The 22,675-nt window shown below is 57.8% G+C and overlaps 1 protein-coding gene across 5 annotated transcripts in view; it reads right to left on the bottom strand.

Moving 5' to 3' along the window:
* The window catches only part of GTF2IRD1 (GTF2I repeat domain containing 1), a 103,687-nt gene that overhangs the window by 52,340 nt on the left and 28,672 nt on the right, over positions 1-22,675 (bottom strand). For 4 of the 5 annotated variants that reach the window (XM_053929967.2, XM_053929946.2, XM_053929978.2 and 1 more), the window contains exons 2-11: positions 20,541-20,669; positions 17,904-18,045; positions 15,345-15,500; positions 13,337-13,520; positions 12,336-12,646; positions 11,206-11,295; positions 9,482-9,565; positions 6,233-6,416; positions 1,520-1,545; positions 284-392 (exon numbers count right to left, since the gene is read on the bottom strand). In XM_053929967.2, coding sequence (XP_053785942.1) covers positions 284-392; positions 1,520-1,545; positions 6,233-6,416; positions 9,482-9,565; positions 11,206-11,295; positions 12,336-12,646; positions 13,337-13,520; positions 15,345-15,500; positions 17,904-18,045; positions 20,541-20,663 — 1,409 coding nt within the window. In that variant the 5' untranslated portion in view covers positions 20,664-20,669. The remainder of the gene's footprint in view (positions 1-283; positions 393-1,519; positions 1,546-6,232; positions 6,417-9,481; positions 9,566-11,205; positions 11,296-12,335; positions 12,647-13,336; positions 13,521-15,344; positions 15,501-17,903; positions 18,046-20,540; positions 20,670-22,675) is intronic. The other variant, XM_053929988.2, reaches the window with a different exon arrangement.

The following is a 22,675-nucleotide window of genomic DNA, read 5'->3' on the forward strand; positions in this document are numbered from 1 at the left end:
GGCAGACAAGAGTTCTCCAGGGGGAGGAAAATCAGCAGTCTCTGCCTTCCTTCTCTGTCCCTTTAGATTCTCCCTGCCCAGTGGGGGATGGGGGCCGGGACCCGCCGTGTGCGTCAGGGGGTCTGTGTGGGATGGCCCTGTGCCTGTGTAGGGCATCGGGGGGTTGGGAGACACTGTGCACAGCATCCGGGGCCAGCCCTAGGCCTTGTTCCTCCCCACAGGTGACACCACCTCAGTTCAGGGTTAGGGGTGCCCACGGGCCAGGGGCTGGGGTGGGCCTTACCGGGCAGTGCCGGCCAGGTCAAGAACAGTGGCCCGGGAGATTTCCACAGAGGTGTCCTCTGGCGGGCTGGCTGGCTCCAGTTTCGTGGGGTCTTTGGTAAATTTATTCCCTGGGTGGAGAGTCAGGGAGGGGCATGGCAGATCAGGGTGAAGGCTCTCCAGCCTCTCCCTGCCTGTGGGAGCACCCCTGGGTGTGATCTGGCCTCGGCCCCCCCTTCTTGTGGGCTCTATGTCCAGCGGGGCCAGGGTGGGTCCCGGGGAAAGATGCCGTCCCTGGGAGAAGGAATAGGGCCAAGGGCCAGGAGTCTGTGAGGACTGGGAAGGAGGAAGAGGCTACCAGAAGTGACAGTCCTGACCTCGCATATGCTGCTCGGGTGAGGGAGCCCTCAGGAAAGGGGCTGAGTCTCCCTCACGGCCGTCCTATGGGGCCCTTCTCTCATTTGGTCGCCCCAGGAACCCAGAGGAAGGCACTCTCATCGCACCCGCTTCACAGGCGGGGAAACTGAGGTCTATAAAATGCTGCCCAGAGTCACAGAGCTAGTGGGAAGTAGGGTTGGAACTGGGATCTGGGTACATTGTACCCTAAGATCCGTGCTCCCTTTGTTGATCCAGGCAGTGCCGGCCTCCTCCTGAGAGGCACACTGCCTACGGGTCACGGCCCGGGCTCTGGGGCTACGTGCCTGGGTGTGCATCCCAGCCCCACCGCTCACTAGCTGGGCTTTAGGAAAAACAAAACATTTGATACAACTGTTGGAAACTAAATTAAAATTATGTATTCTAGCCCTGGCTGGTATGGCTCAGTGGGTTGAGTGCCAGCCTGTGAACTGAAAGGTCGCTGGTTCGATTCCCAGTCAGGGCACATGCCTGGGTTGTGGGCCAGGCCCCCAGTTGGGGGCATGCAAGAGGCAACCACACTTGACATTTCTCTTTCTCTCTTCCCCTCTCTATAAATAAATAAATAAATAAAATATTTTTAAAAGTCTGTATTCTAACGGCTTGGAAGAGTACCTGCCACTTGTTGTATTTGGCAAACATTAGCTTTATTATTCCCTGCTTCAGGACAACCAAGTCTTGCGGGATTGTCTGCTGCGGGGAGCTGGGGCCTACGTCTGCCCCAGGATGCAGAAGCCACGCCCGGGACCCCCCTCTGTGCCAGGATCCAGTGTAATGGCAGCTCAAGCACTTGTAGGGGCATCAGCTTGGTGCTTCAGGAAGATAAGGTGGTGCCCACACATACCTGTGAAAATTCGCTCATCAAACATCCTGGAGAGAGAGGAGAGATAGGCGTGAGAGCAGGGCGGGCCCAGGCTCCCCAGGTGCAGGGAGCCAGCCTCCAGGTCCCCTCAGTGACGGTTACTCGAGTCCCACGTCCCACATGCACGGCTACAGCTGAAGACCTAGGCCCCGGGCTGGCTGCATGTGGACAGGAGAGGGCATAGTCCTGAACTGCTGGGTACCCCCAAATAGCCTGATACACCAAACCATTTCTCCTCAGCCAGGGAAGGCTCCAGGGAAGGCATGGGCAAGTCCCTGGGTGGTTCTGGAAGGTCCAACCTGCTCATCACAGTGCCCCAGGGACCTCCTCAGCCCTGAGCACTGCTGGTAGATGACTCATACCCCTTTCCCACTAGGGCCCTGTAGGCTTTTACCCAACCCTGCCTGTGTCTCAGGGACAGTAATGGGGAGAGAACCTGCTCCCAAGAAGCCTTCTGTCAACTGCACATGCCAGGCCTGTCACCAGATCATAGACATGCAAGATGACACGTGGGACCCCTCACATGTGTCTCAGGAGCCAAGGGACCTCAAGTGGAAGGGAGCTGGGAGAGACTTCAAGTGGAGGGGATGGCGAGCTCCGGTGGGGTGGCTGACAGGGAAGAGCAGGGGCTCCACCTGGCTGGCTGTGCTCAGGCACACAGTCTCCACCCTGTGGGCAGTGGGGAGCCCTGAGCGCAGGGCACCATCGAGCCATCCTCAGACAGAGGATGGGCTGGAGGGGGGATGGCTGGGGGCCCAGGGGCATTCAGAGGCCTCGAGTCAGGCCGGTGGACTACCTAGAGATTGGGCTGGGAAAATGAGGATGGAGGAAAGGTGAGCAAGGGGGCTGGGGTTAGCTGCCCACTTGCCTCCAGCCCTGGTGTTCTCTGATCTGCCCCCAGCCCCAGCCAGGGTGGCACCCAGTGGGTGGCGAGCCTGGGCAGCTGGTCTGGGGGTCTGCAGTGAAGCTTGTGTGTTAAGGAATGGCTGGACGAGAAGACAGGGCCTTGGTCACTGAATCCAGGCTACAGAGGTGACGGGGGACAAATGAAGTGGCATCTGATTCTGAATACAAGTGGGCATTGCCTAATGCTGGCCGGGTGGAAAATTCAAACAAAGACAAAAAAGTCAGTGATAGGAGAAGAGGCCTGGGTCACCAGGGCGGTGAGTCCACCAGCACAACCTGGCCTCAAACAAGACTTTCAACCCTCATTCCAAGAGGCCCCTGGGCCCCCTGCTGCGCCCGGAGGCCCACACTCCTCTGGGTCCTAGAGGCCAAGGGAGAGGTTCGGGAGAAAAGTGGCTTCCTTCCCGAGCCCCGCTCCCTCAGCCTCTCCCCAGGATGGAGGCTGCCAGTGTCGCCTGCGGCTTGGATCATTTATGGTCTTAGTTCTGTATCAGGAAGCACAGGGATGGTGGCGTTGGGAGGCGGATGACAGGGAGAGGCCTAACGGCGCCAAGGCTGGGACAGGCATTCTCATGGGCGGTGCAGCCTGTAGGCCTGTTTGATGGGCGTTGACCAAGGAACGCTGTCACTCTCCCGAGGCACACCCGAGGCCTAGGGCCCTCCAGACTCTTTCGCTCTGAAGTTCTGCCTTGGGTAGGACTGATGTGTCAGCCACGCAGGTGGGAACTCAGAGGCCCTCAGTAGGGGCTTGTGTCCTGGAGGGACAGAGCTCAGCACAAGTGTGGGCCTGGGGGCCAGAGAGCCCCCTACCACCACCGTGGCCCACAGGCCTTGTTGAGGGGCTTCTCCCTTCGGTAGGAGAGCACCCTGACCTCTCCCGACCCTGCAGACACCTGGGCGGAGGCAGAGACTCCACCTTCTGGCTGCTTCCTAATCTTTTCTCCTGACCAATGTCTGCTGGAAGGACCTCAGCTGCTCGGTGGACGAGGCTGGGATGTGTAACAGTGGGAGATGTACGGAGGGCTCAGGAGCAGCCACTGCTCTAAGCACTTTCCTCGTAACAAGTCATTTAGCCTCCGATCACACTATGCGGCACGGACGATCACTAGCCCCATTTTACAGATGAGGAAAGTGAGGCACAGAGCAGTCAAGTAACTTGCTCAGGGGCACACAGCAGGGAAACGGTAGGGCAACCCAGGCTGTCAGTGCTGAGGTGAGGTCAAGAAAAAGGACTCGCGTTTACTGAGCATCTACTATGTGTCCGGTGTGTTATGTCCACTTCTTCAGTTTATGTTGAGAAAACCTGGGAGAGGGGCATCACTGTCCCTGTTTTTATAGATGAGGAAACTCAGGCTTGGAAGAGAAGCTGCTATTCAAGGTTATCAAGACGTGAGTGGCTTCAAGCCCAGTCAGTCACCTGATGCCAAAGGCTCTTCATCCAGGAAGCCCCACAGGTTCGCTGCTCCAATGCCATTGAGTCTACACCTGGGAACATGTTTTGAAGTACCCTGGACTCACAGAAGCTACGACCACCCCCGCTGTGATGGGCAGTGGCCTCTGGGGGCAGGTGGGGACTGTGCTTGCCATTTCATAAAGTCCTCAGGAGAGCCCAGCGAAGGGCTGAGCCCGCGGGAGGTGCTTGGCACACCCTAGTGAAGAATTACATGAGCTATAGTTGGATCGAGGGAGATGAAATACCGTGGTCAAGCATGTAAGGGGATATTGGGGTGGGTCCTGTTGCTTTCTTCTCCCCTACCCCCTACCAAGAGTCAACTGAAGGAAAAGAACTTAGGCAGCAGCAAGAAGATTTTAAGCTAGACAATAGTAGGCACTGCCTGATGACTGATTACAATTCACCTCCAGAACCATTTATCAGGTGGGCCCCACACCAGGGGTTGTAAAAGCACAAGAGACGGATCAGCTGCAGCTGCTAGCAAGGTGAGGTGGGAGTGTGCTAGTGGGGGGAAGAAACCACTTGCTACCACAGGGTGAACTTCTTTCCAAATAAGGTGTGGGGGGGGTGCTTTCAGACTCAGAGAAAGGCAAAAGCACACCTTGAAAGACAGACAGGTGGGAAGCTGGCCCGGGGGAGGGAAGGACTTCGGCAAAGACCCAGAGGCAGGTGAGGTGGCAGGAGCTCCTGGGTGTGGGAAGGCAGAGCAGCAAACAGGCTGGCTCGGTGGCCGGAACAGGCTGGAGAGCAGGCCCTGCACCGTGAGGGCCACAGGCCCACACTGTCAGACCTGACTTCTAGAATTATCTCTCGGGAGGCATCGAGAGGCGCACTCACTGCCCTGGCCACTTGTCTCAGCCTCTCGTCCTCACCCCAGCCTCTAACATGGGATCCAGGGTCCACCTGGGTCCTCTTCTCCTCTCACCTCTACCTCTCTGCTCCCTGTGACCCCATCCTGGCCGGGCCAACAGTGCACAGGATTTTAATCTCTCACCCAGGCCCCTCTCTCCAGGGCTTCTGACACCTCAGCTTGGCCTCTGGGAATTCCACCTCCTGAGCTTCCCTGAGTTAATGTATCCAAAATGAACTCACTCAGAAACGTGGGGGTGATCCTTGCCTCCCTGCTCCCCTCCCCACTCCCACATCCCATCTACTAGCAAACCCCATCACAGCTCAGCATCTGTCCCCATTCCAGCCACTTCTCGTCCTTCACCCACCATCCCGGCCTGGTCCACTGCCACAGCCTCCTTTCCAGTCTCCCCACCTCTGCTCAAGTTTCCCCAAATCTGCTCTCCCCTAGCAGCCAGAGGGCCCAGCAGACCCTGACTCTGGCCTCCAGTAACCCTGCAGAGGTCCTACTCACCGTTCCACGATGATTCTCAACCTCTGCTTGTGCCTCAGCCTCCTCGCGCCTCTGGGCATTGAGGCTGCCCACTGAGGCCAACCCTTGTGCCAAACGCTGTTCAAGTCCATGCGGGCCCCCCACCCCCCCGAATTCTCAAACTTCCAGCTCTGGCTTAACAAATGGGATTTTATCTCAGAAACTCCCTGACCACCCTAAATAAGCCCCACCTTGCCCATTTCTCTTTTTCCCATTACTGCTTATTTCCTACACTCTAAGAAGTCAGAGGGTATGAGCCCAAGTACGGACAAGCGTACATTTGTTCATTCGTTCATTCATTCAGTCCTTCCTTCCTTCCTTCTTTCCACAGACACACATTAGGCATCTACTACACACCAGGGACTGCTGGGGTCACAGGGGACTCAGCAATGAGCCAAACACAGCCCTGCCCGGAGTCCCTGCTTACTTTAGAGTCTGGTGGCAACAAAAAAGCGAGCAGACCCGTGACTACCTGAACGCACTGGGGTCGTGCCCTCAGAGAGGGCACATTCGGGAACAGATGCCTGGGAAGGGACCAGTGCAGTGCTGCCTGGGGACAGGGGCTCACTGGCATGGCCTCTGGCTACCCCTCTGTCTCCAGCCACTTAGGAGGGAGCACCCGTGTGGTCTGGGCATCGCCTGCAAATGCAGGTGTGGGTTTGGAGGTGTGCACAGGTGGCTGTGAGGGAACTCCCCTGCTAGCTATGAGGGCCAACATCCTCCCCAGAGAGAAGGAGGCTGCACAGCTGTTAGGTTAAGGGGTCTGAACGCCGTCCCAGGTCTGCCTAATTCTGTTAAGTCAGAGAATCCCTCTATTCCACCTTTGCCCCATCGTTGCCTCCCCAGGGTCCAGCCTCATGCCTGCTGCTGCCCCTGCCCAGCCCTCACACTGTAACACCACGAACCAAGGCCCAGCCTGGAGCACAGGCCATGGCCTCTGCAACCCGCCCCGTACCTCTTAATGATGAAGTGGATGCTGTGCCGCTCCTCCAGGATCCGCTTCAGCTTGGGGACCCCGTAGGTGCAGGGACGTTTAAAGGGGATCTTGTCCGGGATGCCCACAATCTCCACAGCCTCCGGGTCGCAGGCGATCTTTCTGTAGGGGACGGGGACCATGTGGTCCAGGCCCAAGGCTTCCGCTGGGGGAGCAATGGCAAGGCTGAGTGCAAGACTGAGGCTGCAGGGCAGCAGGGCCCCAGGGTGTGGTCACCTCCCCTTCCACCTCCCTGGCGTCTCTGGCCCCCCAGTGGCAATGCGGAAGTGTCGAGCATGGAATTTCTCTCAAAAACGCCCACAGGCCCCCATCTCGCTCAGCATGGGCAAAGTCCTTCCCGGGTCTGTAAGGCTGGAAGTGACTGAGACCCCATCACCTATGACCTTTCCCCCCTTTTACCCCTCTGCCAGCTCACCCGTCTTTCTGGCATCTCTGCTGCTTCCCTAACAAGCCAGGTGCATGCCCACCTCAGGGCCGTTGCTCTTGCTCTTCCATGTATTCACATACTTTTCTCTCAGATAACCATAAGCTTCCCTTTCTCCTTTTCTCCAAATGTCACCTCAGCAGCCTAAACAGCCCTCTCCACCCCTCCCTAGCCCACCCTACTTTGTTTTTCACCCCAAGTTCATCGTGACCTGACATTAAGAACACACTCATCTATACGCTGGTTTACTGCTTGCAACCTAAGCTCCTTGGGGGCAGAGGGGTTCCTTTAAAGCTCCACGTCTGGGATCCAGGTAGGGCTGGCTCACAGCAGCTGCTGCCTGCACATTCAGTGGGTGAGTGAAGGGCTACGGGAAGCTCCCAGGATCCAGGTGGCTCAGGGCAGGATGCCGCTGGCCACACAGGTGTGTCTTTCCTGCCAGGGAGGGGTCCAGCACTGCTCTCCCCCTCCAGTGACAGAAATGAGGTGCAGACCAGAAGCTGACAGCGTTGCTGACAGCAATGTAGGCAGAATCTGGGCTCGTGAGTGGTTTCTCGTCCTTTTCTTCCAAACCATCAAGTTTGGCCTTGTGCATTTCACTCTCTTACACCCCAGCTCCACGTGCTTACTCATTCCCCCACCACACACTGTTTGCATACCCACTGCGTGTCTGATGGCACTTTCACACGACCCTGTTCTCCCCAAAGCCTGGGGGGGTCTCAGGAGATGAGCTGGGCTGGGTACCCAATCTTGCCTTGTCACTCCGATATCTCCCAAGGGTCCCACATCTCCTCGCTATTCCCCAGGCTCCTCCCCATCCTGGCCTTGTCTGTGTCCCTGCCAGGTTTTGTCTGTGTCCTGACAAGTACCAGCCCCGGGCTGGACCTCCCTGGGGTGCTGTCGACATTATTTTTTCTGTTGATGCAGCCCAAACCCAGGTCTGCGTTGGCGGCTTTGGCAGCCAGCTCCCACTGTGAAGTCACACTTAACTCACTGTCAAATTAAACCCTCGAAATCTCAACAGCTGTCAAACCATTTCTTCCCCCCACCCCCACCTCCAGCATCATCAACCACACCCCAGTCCCAGAACTTGAGCAATGGGTTCCCTGAGTCTACGTGAATTCATTGCCACTTGGGTTCACCAGATGTGCTGGGCTTGTCTTTTCAGCAGCAGCGAGATCCAGGAGACAGAGGCACGCCCGCAGCCCAGCTAAAGCAGGGCTGGAGAGAACCAAGCCACCACACCCTATACATCTTTCGTCCAGTCTCAACCTCTTTCCGGGTGACAATGTTCTTGAAGCTTCCTGAAGGCTGGCCACTACCCTTTCTTTCTTTCTTTTTTCCCTCTGCACCCCCAGCCCCATAAGCTCACCCAGAAATGGGTGGCCGAAAGGAGAGAACTAGGAGCAGAATCTGTTCATCTAGGGTCTGCAGGATGCCTCAAGCTGCCAAATGTCCTCACCTGTGGGATCCCCCAGTACTGCCAGGGAACCTCCTTCTCCCCAGGGCAGCTAAAGGGAAAGCTGAGAAGGGGCAATACCTGGACCACGCTAAGCCAAACACTCCTTGGATTTGGCTGTGGTGGTACCCAGATGCCAATGTCTAGAAAAGGTTCCACATTCTGGAAACGTCCAGAGCCCACAGCAGGTCAGCAGACTGCTGGCTGGGTGCCAGCTAGGCTGGGGCAGAGCCCTCTCCAGCTCCCTCCCCCTGCCTCCCATCCAGCTCACACCTGCCTGCTGCCCAGACGACTCAGGTGCACACGGCCCCCAGTACAGCAGTACTGGGCAAAGGGCTTGAGTGGCTGGGCCAGGGTGGCCACATCAAAGGCACCCAGGCTATTCCAGACTCCTCACTCAGGCCTCCAGGGCCTTGCCCTAACCTGGAACTGCCAAGGCCATGTGCCTAGGCCGTCTCAGCCCCAGCCTGGATCAAAGGGCACCTCCTCCATGAAGCCACCAATGACTCCCTGAGCCTGTTGAGAACTCCCCTCCCTCCGAGCTGTCCTCTCTTTCTGAGGGCTCCCATCCCTGTGTGCTGCCCCACACTAGACTGCGAGGCTGTGCCCCACCGCCTCCTCCTGAAGACGCAGCTTCAGGCAGCTGCTGGAGCCCCTGGAAACCCAGAGTTGGTCTGGGTACCTGGAACAGGTGGCAGCTCAAAATGCATGACTGGTAGGCGAGGAAATCAGTAAAAGTGTGTAAAAAAAAAAAAAAAAAGAAGGGAGAGAGCAAGACTGTTACGTGATACAATGAGTATACATTTGGTCTTCCATTCTGGTTCCTGGCCCAGAGACCCTAAAACTCGTGTAATTTCCTGGGTGGTAGAGGTGAGAAGGGCATCTCTTTTTATTCACAATAAGCCCCTTTCAAGCATACCTGACAGGGCTTTGGGGGCCCAGCCAGGCCAGGCTAAGTCTTGAAGAACAAGTGGGAGTTTGCCGTGCAAAGGGCACTTGCCAGGCAGAGGGCACAGCACAGGCAAAGGCACGGGGGGCAGGAAGCGGCGCGGGGCTGCGGTGACGGCAGCCCTTTCTCATCTCCCGGCCTGCCTCCCCCAGGTGAGTCAAGGCCTGGGGCTCTGCCATCAGCCCCAGCTCCTGGAGAATCCGGAAGGGAAATATTGACACAGCCACCCCCTACCCAGACAGATGACACCAGCACTGATGGCGTGTGGATGCCAGCATATGGCTCTGGCTGTCATGTTAGGGAACACCAGTGACTGTCACGTAATGAGATGCTCAGCCCGCTGCTGGGGCCACACAGTGGGCCGCGCCGCCCACTCACCATATCTGCTGTTAAACAGGATCTGCACGCACTCCCGGAGCGTGTTGATGTCCTCGGTTTCCTTTATGAAGGCGTCCCACTTCTCTATCAAAACACAGGAGGTACAAGTGAGAGCCGAAGACGGGACCCCACAGCCTGGCTCCCCGGTTGTGAGCCCCCTGTTCCCGGCTGGGGCTGTGCTCTGGAGACAGCCACCCTCCCTCCCAGGCCCCAGCGACCAGCCTTAGTCCTTCTACCTGTTCCCACCTCGGACCCGAAGCCCAGCCCCCTCCGGAAGCAGCCCCACACACATCCAGGGTGCTCTGACGGTCTCCCCACCTGCTCTCTCCTCTTGCCTCTGTCCGCCCCCATGGGCAATGGACACGGTGCAGGCTCAGCCTGCCCATCCCGGGCCCCTCGTCCCCCAGAAGGCCGGGAGGCTGGGAGAACACTCCCTCCGGGTAAGCAGAGGCTGAGTCCTCACCTCGAAGACCTAACTAACCCTCATGCTTCATACATCTGGGGTCTCGTTCAGCCTCAGCCCTGTGGGCTTCCCCCAAACCCTCAGCCTGCTGGCCTCTTACATAAAACCAAAGCTTCTGCCTCAGTTCACTCAGTAACAAGAGTGATCATTTGTCATTATAATTATACAGTGACATCTTTAATTCATTAAGTGCTTAATCTGCACTAAGTACTTTATATCTATGTAACATCCTATTTAATCCCTCGTGACAGCCTCTAAAGGCAGACACTCTACTTTTCAGCCGGGAAAGCGGAGGCTCAGAGAGGCTCAGAATCTTGCCTGAGCACACCCAGCTAGTGCCTAGCCAGAGATCCTGTCCCAGCTTGTACCCTTGCCCACTGCGGCCTCCCACGATGCTGTTCCTTCTGGACACCCATGTCCCCTCCCTGCCAGGGGTGGCCCTTGTTTGCGGCAGTGGGGTCTCCATTCTCATCCCAGGGGCTAGGTTTCCTTTAAAAAGCCTCTCATTGACGATGAGGCTGAGACCGCCACAAGGCAAAACTGTTGGAAGGTCTTCCTTCCTCCCTTTTGGGTATAAACTAATCCCAAACCTTCCTGCTCTGAGTTCTCTGTGAGGTACTTTCAAATCTGTTCACATTTTTTTGATAACTCCTTGTTTCAAGAGGTGGAGTTGAATTCCTCTCTCTTCCTTTGAGTTGGATTGGATCAAGCTTCTGGCTTCTAATGGGTAGAATACGGCAAAAGTGACAGTGATTGCTGAGGCTAGGTCATTAAAGACATGTGGCTTCCTCCTCATTCCCTCTGGGCTCACTGGCTTCAGGAAGCCAGCTGCCCCACTGTGAGGATACTCAAGCAGCCCTGCAGAGGCCTGCGTGGCGAGAATGGGCCTCCTGCCAACAGCCACACCGCTGGGCTTGGAAGTAGGTCCTCCAGCCCCTATAAAGCCTCCAGATGGTCACCGCCACAGCCGACAACCTGATGACAACCTCATGACAGATCCTGAGCCAGAACCACCCAGCTGAGCTGCTCCCGAATTCCTGTCCTACAGAAAATGTAAGATATAAATGCTTGTTGGTTCAAGCTAAGTTTGGGGGCAACTTGTTACACAGCAATAGGTAACTATTACACTCCGGTTTTACTCACAAGCCCTCGTGCAGGGCTGTTCTTCTTTTCTCTCACAAAGAGTCAATAGATACATTTCCATTTCATCGAGCACCACCCCCAGCCCTGGACCCCGACTCTGGTCTGGGCACTGTCCTACCTGACTTGTCATGGACAATGGAGAAAAGAATACGCTTAGAGGCATGGACGTTCTGAATGAGAGGCCCACCAGGCCCAGTGGGCTTCTGTCCTGGACAAGGAAGAAAAAAGGTACAGGTTCACGGTGGGCCCCAAGAGGGATCCCCAGATCCAGCCTCAGTGCACAGGCACTGGCTCTGGCGTAACTGTCCACCCAAAACAAGACCCCCAGAACTGAGTCCTGTGAGCATGAACTCTGGCAAGTTCCTTAACCAGGGGCCTATGACATTCCTTAACAGTCTGCTACCCAAATGGCAGATCAGGGAGGGCAGGATGTCTGGGGTCACCTTTAATGGGGGGGACACTTGTTTCAGGCATGTGCGTCCCATCCCCCTGCTTGGCCCACATACAGTTGTGTGCGGGGTGGGGGGAAGCATCCTTTTTTCTCCTACTCATAAGAGCAGTAACTATAATTTAGGAGTACGTACTGTGTGCCAAGCTTTGGATGTTGGATGTGTTTTAAGACAGCAGGTCTCTAGCCTGAGCGTACACTGCAAGCACTTGGTGGACCTCCCAACGCGCAGACAGCCAGACCCACCCCCAAACCTCCAGATGCAGCTGGACTTCGGTGGGGCCTGAGAAAGTGCATGTCTAATACGCTGTGTCATTCAATCATGATAACGATGTGAGGCAGGTACTTCCGGCATCCTCACGTTATAGATGAGGAAACTGAGGCTCCCAGAGATAGAGATTTGCCCCAGGACACTTAGCCACTAAGGAGAGAAGCCAGGAGATGAACACGGGTCTTTCTCATACCCAGCTGTTCATTCTCTGATGCTTCCAGTGTCCCTAAGCCAGTGGTGCTTACAGTAGGTGCTTATTAAATGTATGTGACTGATTAGCATGTTTTCCGTAGACTCCTCTGCTAGTCCTCTTGGGGGTCTCTTGGTCCCAATCCAAGGACACTGTTCACCGGTGGCTGAGTGAAGGCCTGGAATCTGGTTGGGTCTAAGCTGGAATGCCATCTGTCCTGCCTCAGCCCCTTGCCCTGACATTCCGCCTTTGGTTTAGGAGGGCCTGGACACCCTGACTTGCCCTGCATGAGTGACCTCTGTCCCACCCCCACACTTGGGGGTCCCAGCAGCAGCTTACCACAGCAGTCAGGGAAGTCTTGGGCAGCGGGAGTCTTGGACTCGGGCCCGGGCCGGCTGAGGCCCAGGTCGCTGGGGGCAAGTGGGCAGGCAGGCGCCTCCTGCTTGAGCTCTCTCATGGCGTGGTTGGGGAGTGCGGTGCTGTACAGGAAGCTGGCCATGGAGGAAGAGGTGGCAGTGGGGGGCAGGTCCTGGGGTGGCCCCTTGGGGACCTGGCCATGCAGGCCACAGTCCCGAGACCCTTTGGCTATCAGGGAGACACCGTTCAGCTCCACCAGAGCCTTTGAATCCCGCCCGCCATCCTCAAGCGGCCTGGGTAAGGAGAGAAGGACACACGACAGCTCTGTATGCCTGTCCCGCCAGCTGCACCTCTCCCTCCGCAGCCCCTCTGCCCTCCGTCTGCAGGACAAGACCTCCTGGGAGGCATGCAGGACAGGGGCCACTCCCCATTTCACAGGTGGGGGTGCGGGCCTGCATGGGGCGTGTTGTGCCCAGGGCCACACGGCCTCTGGGCCTCAGTCCTCCAGCTGTGTCGTTTCAGCTGCAGTTAACTGCCTCCCACTTCCCATCATATTTCTCTTCTTCCCAGAGTGCGAGCTGACGGTGGGGCCCAAGCTCCGATGGTCCTCAGGCTGGCTTCCTGCCACCACACATGTGCAGGGGCGGTTCCTGACACCTGTGGTACTGTTGGTGCCGTTTTTCCCCAACCAAGTCCCTTCCAGCCTCACTGCCACACAGAGGTCCCCCGGGAGGGCTTCCAGGACTGAGCGCCTGGCTCAGATCACACTCCATTGACAGGGCTTTTGCCTCACTTCCCCATCGGACTGGGAGCTTTTACCACCAGGGTCCCCCGTGGGGATCTGAAGTCCCCCTCCCCTCTGGCTGGGTAAGTGACCACAGGTGGCTGAGCAACACGGAAACAGGTCACCCTCCTGGCCCGGCCCTTTGGTCCAGCCACCTGACCCTGGCCCATGCCCAGGCTCAAGAGGCTGCCTCACTCACCTCTTGAGCTTGAAGCGGATGCGGTGGCTGTGCTCCAGGATGGCCATGAGGGCCTTGGGGTCATACTCAGCTGGCCTCCGGAAGGCCAGGCCCTCGGGCAGCCCCTGCACAGCAAGCAGCCCCGGCTCCCTGAGTAGCCTCTCGTAGGGCAGCGGCACCACGCTGGCCCTTCCCAGGGCCTCACCTATGGGGGGAGGTGGTTGAGGAGAAGGTCTCGTATGAGACGGCAGCCAGGATGGGGTGGGGGCCAGGCATGCCCCAGAGCTGGGGCCATGCTGAGTGATTCCCCTTGGTGCTGGGTTCCCAGGATACAGAATCCCATCAGCTCCTTAAATGCAAACTTCACACAGAATAACTCCCATAGGCTGGTGGACAGGGGCTGTGGTTTAGGCCATTGTCTGAGGACCAGGGCTTCCCATCGAGGGGATCCCTGCTTCCTTTGCCTTTCTCTTCTCCACTCTGGGCATCTGAGTGGAGGGGAAAGTAGGCCTGGGGCTGTGGGTAGGAGGTGAGAGAGATAAGAGAAAGAAAAGAAGGCAAGAGAGAGACTGGTAGCAAAAAGCCATAGGGAGGAAGGGAGAGGAGAATGAGAGAGAGGGAGAGAAGACAAGGAAGACAGGAAGTAGGGAGGAAACACAGAGGCAATTCAGAAAAAGAGAGAGGAGAGACACTGAGAAGGCGGTAAGGATAAGGGAAGTGGTGAGTAGAGGGGAGATTGGCTGGGGACCGATGGGGTGGGAGGGCCAAGGGGCCTGGGCTCAGAAACATCTGCTGTTCCTCCCATGCTACAGCCCCCACCCAGAGCCAGAAAGAGGCCACTCACCTCATCAGCCCGATTCTGCCCAAGGTGGGGAAGGGGCCAGGGCAGAGTGGAAAGGGGAGTAGGGGGCTCCAGGCACGAGCCCTGCAGCTGGCAAAAGTGAGTGCAGTGGCACAGCCAACCACGAATGACAAGTCCTCTTGTCCCAGGGTGGCCAGTGTACCCACCCAGGACCTCTGGCCTCCTGACCCGCTCGGCCTCCTTCTCCTGACATCTACACAGCACCAAGAGTTCCCTCACAGAACTTTGCTCCATAGAACCAAAGACTGAATAGAGAAAGGAATAAAGCAAGTCAGAGTTCAATGAGGTGGACCCTTAGGGACCTTCCCTGCGGCACCTGGGGAGTGTGAAGGCTACTACTGGGCCCTGACACTCTGCAGCCTGACGCTTCCCAAGAATGGCAAGACCTGTCCCTCCCCACCCCCACAGGAAGGTCTTGGCTGACCAGTTAGCCTTCACTTGGTCATTCAATGAACACCCTCTGAAAGCCCACTGCTGCTGGGCCTGACCTGCAGGCTGGGGACAGCAGGCAGTCTCCGACATGGCTGAGAGCAACTGGGCTAGGGAGGGGATAGGGCACAGTGGGTCCCCAGACGGGGCCCTGACCAGTGTGGGGGCGGGGTGGGAGGTTGCTGGAGCTGAGCCTTAGAGAGTAACATGGTGTCCCCCACACAAAGGAGAAGGCAGTCTCAAAAGGCACAGTGGTGCAAAGGCGAGGAGGTGTGAAACGAAGCCAAAGGTACTGGAGAACAGGAAGTGGTTCTGTGAGGTGGGTCAGCGCAGCCGCAGCCCGGGAGGTAGGCAGGGAGGGGCTGCAGTGGGTGCTTATGCCACACTGAGGGTGATGGAGTGTCCCCAAAGGCACTGGAGGGAAGAGCAGGGTCAGACATATGCTTTGGGAAGATGCCCTTGGTCACAGGTGGGTGAGGAGGCCTGGGGCCATTTCCAGGTGAGGGGTGGCAGCAACCAGTGCCAGGGCAGGGGCAGAGGGGATGGTGGTTCAGGACACGGGGCTGGGTGAAAGATCCGCACCTAGGGGTGCAGGATAAAGGAGAGCTGGGGACAACGCCCCTGCCGTGAAGTGTTGCCCAGGGTCTGTGGTGGGGCAGAGGGGGGCCTCCTCGTCTGGGCAGAGACTGGGGCTCCCACCCACCTGGGGGCCCCATATGGAATGAGGAAGGATCTTACTATAAAGAACATCAAACACCTCCTCTACCATCTTCCGCAGAAGGTACACGTCTGAGCCATGCTCCAGGGTAGACCGTGGGATGTTCCGGCCGCCCACCTCACCCCGAGGCCCCTTCTTGTGGTGCTCTGCCTCCGGCTCCTTCCACGGGGGTCCTCCTGTGGGACACAGAGCACAAGGCAGGGCAGAGGTGAGCACCCATCTCACCACCTGCCCAGGGAGCTGCAACGTCCCTGTCCTGTGCCGAGCCCAGGGGCAGAGCATCCGACACAAAATGCAAATGAATGAATGAATGAATGAATGAAGAATTAATGAGTGAGCAAACCCTGCCTAGGGCCAGGGCTGGTCATGAGGCCTGGGTCTCATCCTTGGTCACCTCTAACTTGCTGTGTGACCTTAGGCAAGTCTCCTTCTTCTCTGGGCCTCCATCTGCGCTTTCACGGGCGATCCTCTGGCCTGCCTCAGAACTGGGGCTCAAGGAATGTCTGTTCCACCCGTCCCTTTCTGCGCTCCGACACGAACGCTCTGTCCTAAACAGCCGAGGCCCTAGTTTCTGCTCTGCTAAGGGAGATGACAAGGACCCCACCAGGAGGCTGAGAGGCTGCAGAGACAGGTTCCTGCTAGGCCGGGCTAGGGTGGAGGCTGAGTGTCAGTGGATCCTTGGGTGGGGAAGGTGCTAGAAACAGTGTAGGAAAGGAGATGAGAGGAGGGCCCAGAGGCCCCCTCCCAGCTTAGAGCCTGCTCTCCTCCAGGGATCTGTGAAGCTTGAAATAAACCAGCTGAGTTCCCAGTGCTATAAATAGTGGCTCTGCCTGGCTCCGGGAAGCCAGGTGCACCTTCCTCAGGCTCCAGCTGGCTCCCAGCCTGGCCAACTAGGGGCCACAGACCCTGCCACTGCCCACCCTCCCCTGGCCCAGGCCCCTGGCTAAGGGTGCAGGCTTGGAAGGGCTGAGTGGGATGGGGAGGCTGGCTGGGGAAGCGGCTGGTCCCTAGTAATGGTATGTCCAATGCTTGGGGACAGTTTTCCCTAAAATGGCTGATCCTAGGGTCCAGGCCTAGGGTGTACTGAAAACGCTCATACTGGGAAGACAACAGCTGGCGTTTACCACGTGTGAACTAGGCGCCAGGCATTGTTCAGGCCACGTATTAATTCGTTTACTCCTCAGATCGACCTGTGAGGGGGGCAGAACTGTTCTCCCCTTTCACAGAGGAGGAGATTGAGGCCCAGCAGGTGGCAGGTGGCAGGGTCAGGATGCACCCCCAGGTGTCTGATTCCAGGGGCTGCTCTCAACCCAAGAGCTCTGAGTCCCAAATCGTGGGCCTGAATGCCGATCGAGTGCTAGCCTTCAGTGCTGGGGCCAGGCCCTCCCTACCCCTGTAGGACCTAATCCACCAGAAAGGTGCGGGTGGCCTCCCCGTGGTACTGCCAAGCTGGAGCACCAGGCACAGATGGAAATTTAGGGCATGGGAGGCTGGCGTGGTGTGGGAGCATCCACAGCATAGGTTCAAGGGGGTCAAGGGCCCAAATGGGACCTGGGCTGGGGGGCTAGGGAGGCACCTGCCAGACAGAAAAGAGAATGAGAACCTTGGGGGGCGGGGGGGGGAACAGCAGGGGAAAAGGCAGAGGGGAGAAGGGACACACTAGGCTGGTGAGCTGGCAGTGCAGCGCCACACAGCCGGGGGGACCACGAGGCACGCTGGGAGGACAGATGCAGAGGCAGGGCCTGGGCTGCGAGCGGCCCTGAAGGCTCAGGTAGAGCTGAAGAACTAGGGGCTTCAGATTGAACCCTCTGCCTCGAGGCTTCCTGAATGCTGGTCTCTGCCAAGAACGACCAGGACCCTCTGGCAGGGCTCCTGGGGGTGCCCATGCTGCACCTCCCCGATTTTGAAGGGGCGGAGCAGAAAGGGCATGAGCTTCAGAACCAGAGGCCAGGCTTGGAACCCCAGCTCACTCACTTGTTGGTTATGTTCCTGGGGAGGTGGCCTATGCTCACCGAGCCTCAGTTTCTCATTTGCAAACCAGTGGTAACTGTGCCCTATGCCTGCTGGGAAAAGTAAACAGAGCACCAACGCATGCACGGCCCGGCCAGCAGCACGAATGGCTCACTGCGTGCAGCTGGGTGTGTCCTCAGTCACTCCATCCCCTCGAGCCACCAAGTGGCTCCAAGATAATGTTGCTATAACGACGACAGTGCCTACCTCATAAGGTTGACGCCAGGACAAATGTGTTGGCACTGTGAAGGGTGTTGCACGCAGAGGGCACTCAACAAGTATTAGCTGAACCAATGGGCTCGGCCCCTGTGTCAGAGACGCACAGGAACTGGGCAGCCTCACTGGGCCTGCGTCTCCTGTCAACGAGCAGACAGGGTGGGCTGGGTCGGGCTGGCCCCGGGCTTCGGTCAGCCAGGCGCTGTCCACCTCGGGGCTGCTGCACAATTCCAGCTAAAACTGGGGCCGCCCCTGATAACATTGCCGATCCAGGGCATCCCCCAATACAGAGTCACCCCAATGTTGCTCTGGGGATGCCGTCCCCTGGCCCTCCGGAGCCCCGGGGTACTCACGGCAGAACCTGAGGAAGTCTGACTGCAGTTCCTTCCGCGCATTCAGGAACATCCTCCCCTTCTCCGTGCCCACCACGAAGGCGCTCTCATCATGCACCGCAACACAGGCCACTTCTGCGTTCAGCTTGGAGAGCGCTGAGCACTACAGGGGGGGACGGGGGACGTGAACTGGGGGAAGGTCCACCACCCCAGCGCACCTCCATGCCTGCTTTGGGGGTGGGATGTGAGTTCCCGCCAGCAGTTGCAGGGAGGGGCCGCTCCTCCAACATTGTCATCTTAGATTCTGCAGTGGGGGTTAATGAATGACCCCCCCCCCCCACCCCCCGAGCTGGGCCAAGGTCAGCGGGAGAAGATAAGTTTATGGGGGCTGGAGGAGGACAAAGACACAAGGCCTCTGCCCCTTTCTCCTCCCAGATCCTCCTTGCTCTGGGGTGGGCTTCCTATGTTAGGCCTGGACCCAGCCCCAGGGACAACCCTATCCTGGGCTCTCTAAGTCTGGGGTGAGGAGAAGGTGGGACAGGAAAACAAAGGCTCAGACAGATCCAGGCTTCAATCCCAGCTCAGTCACTTCCTGAAAGACTGGAGCAGCTGAGCCCCTCACTGGTCCCAGTTTCCAAATCTGTACAATGGAGACAAGCAGTCCAGCTCAAAGGGTTTCAATGGGCTTGACTGTGGCGATTCAAGGGGGCCTGGCTGGTGGAAAAGAATTTAGAACTGGGGCATCCCATGCAGGTATCCAGGCAGAGAGGTGTATTTGCACCCCTGGAGTTGAGGTTGGCAGGCCCACTGCACGGGAAGCCCTAACATAGGGGGCCCTCAGCCAAGACCACCACCACCTCAGGCCTCTGACCACCAGGAAAACCTTGCCTGTAAAACTGTGGCATGCAGTCGGTGCCCAATAAATGCTGTTTTTTATATGAGTTAGATAATGCTTTGCTGACAGTCAGGAAGCCTAACTTCTAATCTTGGCTCTGCGGCCATGTGATCTAGACACGCCCCCCTCAGGGCCATAACCACGCCTCCTGTGCCAGCTCCAACCTGGAGTCTGGAGAGGAAGCTGGGACCCTGCAGGGCTGGCAGGCCTGTCCCCATGGACCCCCTATTGAAGGGGGTTTCCTTCCTGTTCTCCAAGATTAAAACAAAAATCTGCCCTCCCTTCCCCCTCTGCAACATGGTAGAACATTAACAAACGAGATGCATAGATTTGATCGTCCTCAGCGAAGGACTGGCCCTCAGAGCTGGAGGAGGGCCTTGTTGTGGGGTCACTTCTTAGCTGAAGGCGCTGGGAATGGACTCACCCCTAGGCACTGAGAATGGGGGCCGTGAGGAAATGCCTGGGGGAGGGTCTGAGATGAGGGGTGAGGATAAACAGACAGCACTTGGGCCTCACAGCCCTGCAGACCCCCTGAGGACCCTGGCCCTGAGCCCTGGAGGATGCCAGAGTTCAGTCACTTCCAAGCAAGTGCCATGTCACCCATGAAGGTCCCTCAGGAAACCCATTAAGGCTTCCTGGGACAGCCTGTCTTATTCATGTCACCAGGCTGGCTACAGGGGTCATCGGCTCCTATCCAGGCTGCAAGGAGCCTCCAAAAACCTCTCTAGTCCAGTGCTGTCCAAAAGAACTTTCTGGTGTGATGGAAAGGTTCTGTCTCTGCCCTGTCCAAGACTGCGGCCACTAGCACTTGAAATGAGGCTAGTGCAACTAACTGAGCACCTGGGTTACTTACTGTATTTAATTTTAACTAGTTACAATTCAAATGTCAATTGCCACTGCGGCTGGGGGGCCGTCACTGCCTGTGTCAGCTAGACTTCCACCAGCACCAAGCCGGCACTCTGCAGGGCGGAGGGCGGGGCTCCTGCCCAGGGCAGGCGCGCCCAGCTGGCTTTCCCAGGGGCGCCTGCCACCTCTGGCCCAAACACCACCTAAGCTGCCCTCAAACCGCCCACAGCAGGAATGGTCTGGAAGGAGGTCCTTTGTCCCTGGGGAACTGAAGACTTTGCACCCAAGTCCACTTTAAAAACTGGCCACACTGTGTGACTTCAGGCAAGGTACTCCCCACTCTGAATTTCAACTTCACCATTCTAAAATGCAGACTTTCAAAAAACACCTGCCTACCCTCCGTCACAGGACTTTCCCCCAGGAAAAGACTGGAGGAGAACGACATTATTATTTCCCCATTTGGGGTGAAGTGCTACGAGCTTAGGTATGTGGGCCACGGTGCCCGAGGAGTGCTGTGTGGAGCCCCGTTTCTCTCTCCCAGCCTGGGACACAGTCGCAGTGCTGGCTGAGCAGTGGGATTTACAGCTTTCTAACGAATCACCGCCCACACCTATGCTCCAGGTGCTGCGGGGGACACCTGGGACTGTGCCCACGACAGGCCTTGAAAGACAGGAGGCCATGAAATGAGGACGAGGGGATGAGGGCCGGAGCCAGGGCTTGTTCCCAGGCCTGGGTTTGTATGTACTCGATCTCACTCCAGCCTCCCACCCTCGACACCAGCTGAGGCTGCTAATGCAGGTGGGGACGCCGAGGCTTGGATGCATGGGGGCTCTAAGTGCCAGAGGAGGGACTCAAGCGCCAATGTCTGGTGATAAAGTTGGGTGTCCCTCCCTTCTGGGACAGGCAGGGGCACTCACCATGGAATCTAAGGCAGACACAAGGCTGGTGATGATTTCATCTTTGCGCGCAAAGGCAGAGTTCCAGCGGTCAGGCCCGCAGCCATTGGTGGGGACGTCGCAGCGCTTCCCCAGTAAGGCCATGGTCACCTGGAGAGAAAGAGAGGAAGTAGACAGAGGTGGGCATGTGCCACAGGGCGTGGCCCAGGTGCTGGGGGCCCACCCCACCCTACCTGGCCTGGCCCCCGACCCCAGAGCTGTCTCTACTTCCCAGGTGGGCCAAATCAAGGCCTGGCCTTCTCTTCTGCGGAGGTTTCATATGCAGGATGGAGCTAGGGCCTTGGCAGGCCTGCACACACAGTGGTTCACATGTGGCCTTTACAGGTGTGGGCCCAGATGGCAGCATGAGTGGGGGGTGTGCCTCACAGCACGTCCCCCACGTCTGCAGCCCCAGAGCTGAGCCCAGGACCGTGACCAGTGCATCTGGAACCCTACCCATCACCTCTTCCCATGCACACCACTCTAGCCATGGCTCTCTCTTGCTCATACACCCTTTGTGGCTCCCTACTGCCCCCATTAGTTCTTGACTCAGCTTGGTATTCAAGGTTCCCGGTCTAGACCCCCACGTTACGGGTATTCTAAGTGTCACCAGCCCCCAAACATACCAACGTTCTTGTGCTCCCCAGCTATCAAGGGCTCCATTCTCCCTCCCCCAAGTGCCTTTCCCGGCCCCTACGTCACCCACTGACCGCCCACTCCGCTTGTTACTGCTGCCTCTGTCAGGAAGGCATCCCCCACCTCCTGTCCGGCTGGGTCAGGTGCCCTTGCTGGCCTCCCACATGTCCCGGAGTTCCTCCCTCACAGCTCTGCATCAAGCCACATGCTCCCCTGGGCGAGGCCACTACCCGGAGGCCTCTGGGCCACAGTCTACCCCCTGGCTGTTGGAATTCGGTCTCAAGAGGTCCAGAGGTTGCTGGTCCCAGACCAGGGTTCCCTCCACCCAGGACTCTCTCCCCTTGTCACACGGCCCCTGGAGAACAGAGCTGCAACCTTCCCCTCGCTGACGCACCCTCGGGCCAGGGCCGCCTCTCAGGAATCCCCCAGGTAGGAAACAGGCCTGCTACCCTAGTCCCCCCAGCCTGGCCTGGGCACCCACCAGATAGAAAGGTCGGCCTCCCTCAGTTCCTGTTCCATCCTGCCCCTCCCTTTCCGGACCCCAGGAACCAGGTCCAGGGAGTCCACCCCAGGCTTCCCCAGCACCAGTGCCCTCCTCTGAGGCAGCTGTCCCCTCACCAGTCGAAGCAAAGGAGAGGGCAGAGGTTGGTCGGTTTCCCTCTCTGGGCTCAGCCCCATCTAGCGCCCTGTGCCTGGGTCTCAGGCACCAGGTCAGGGGAGTGAGCAGCGACCAGGGCTGGAGGGAGCCTGAGAATCTGGCCTCTTTACTTCCAGCAGGTCAGGGTGAGAAGTCTGTGCACATGACCAGGGATGTGGGGGTTAGGGAACAGCACTGGGCAGGTGACAGCTGGGCCTGGTGCCTGAAAAGATGCCAAGCCCAGAGGGTCTTCTGTCACTGCAGCTGCCCCTGGACCTTAAGCTCTGGGAGGGCAGGGGTCAGTCTGCTCGTCACTGCGGCATCCCCAGGGTACCGCTCAGGGCCGACATACAGGATGGACCAAGGCACTGTGGTCCAAATCAAGAGCCATGGCCTTTAAGTGGGTCATGAAATCAGTGACACGGAAGAGCAAATGTCCAAGCGCGTCACACACAACAAGGCAAGAGGTGTCCAACGTCCGTCACAGAAACACTCAAGGAATTGGCGGTGCGTTGGAGCTTGGCTCCGGCCTCATCCTGGCCCCAGACTGCTGTTGGGGCTGTGGGTAAATACTGATTTCAGCAACAGGCCAATCAGCAGCTGGCCAAAATGTAGATTGGGTTCACCTCTAAATGTTTATCAAATGTATTTCTTCCCCGAGGTTGCAATATTATAAAAGTTCAAAACCCACAGTATTAAGGATGCTGAAGGCATGACAGGTCACAAATAAGACATGCTAACGGGCCAAGAGGCAGCCAGGCGCCACGGCAGGGGCCTTCTGTGGCAGGACCAGATGAGAGGTTGGCCTGCCTGTGCGCTTAAGACTCGTCCCCTCCTCTCAGCG

The sequence above is a fragment of the Desmodus rotundus genome, chromosome 1 (genome assembly GCF_022682495.2).
Source record: "Desmodus rotundus isolate HL8 chromosome 1, HLdesRot8A.1, whole genome shotgun sequence".
Lineage (NCBI taxonomy): Eukaryota > Metazoa > Chordata > Mammalia > Chiroptera > Phyllostomidae > Desmodus > Desmodus rotundus.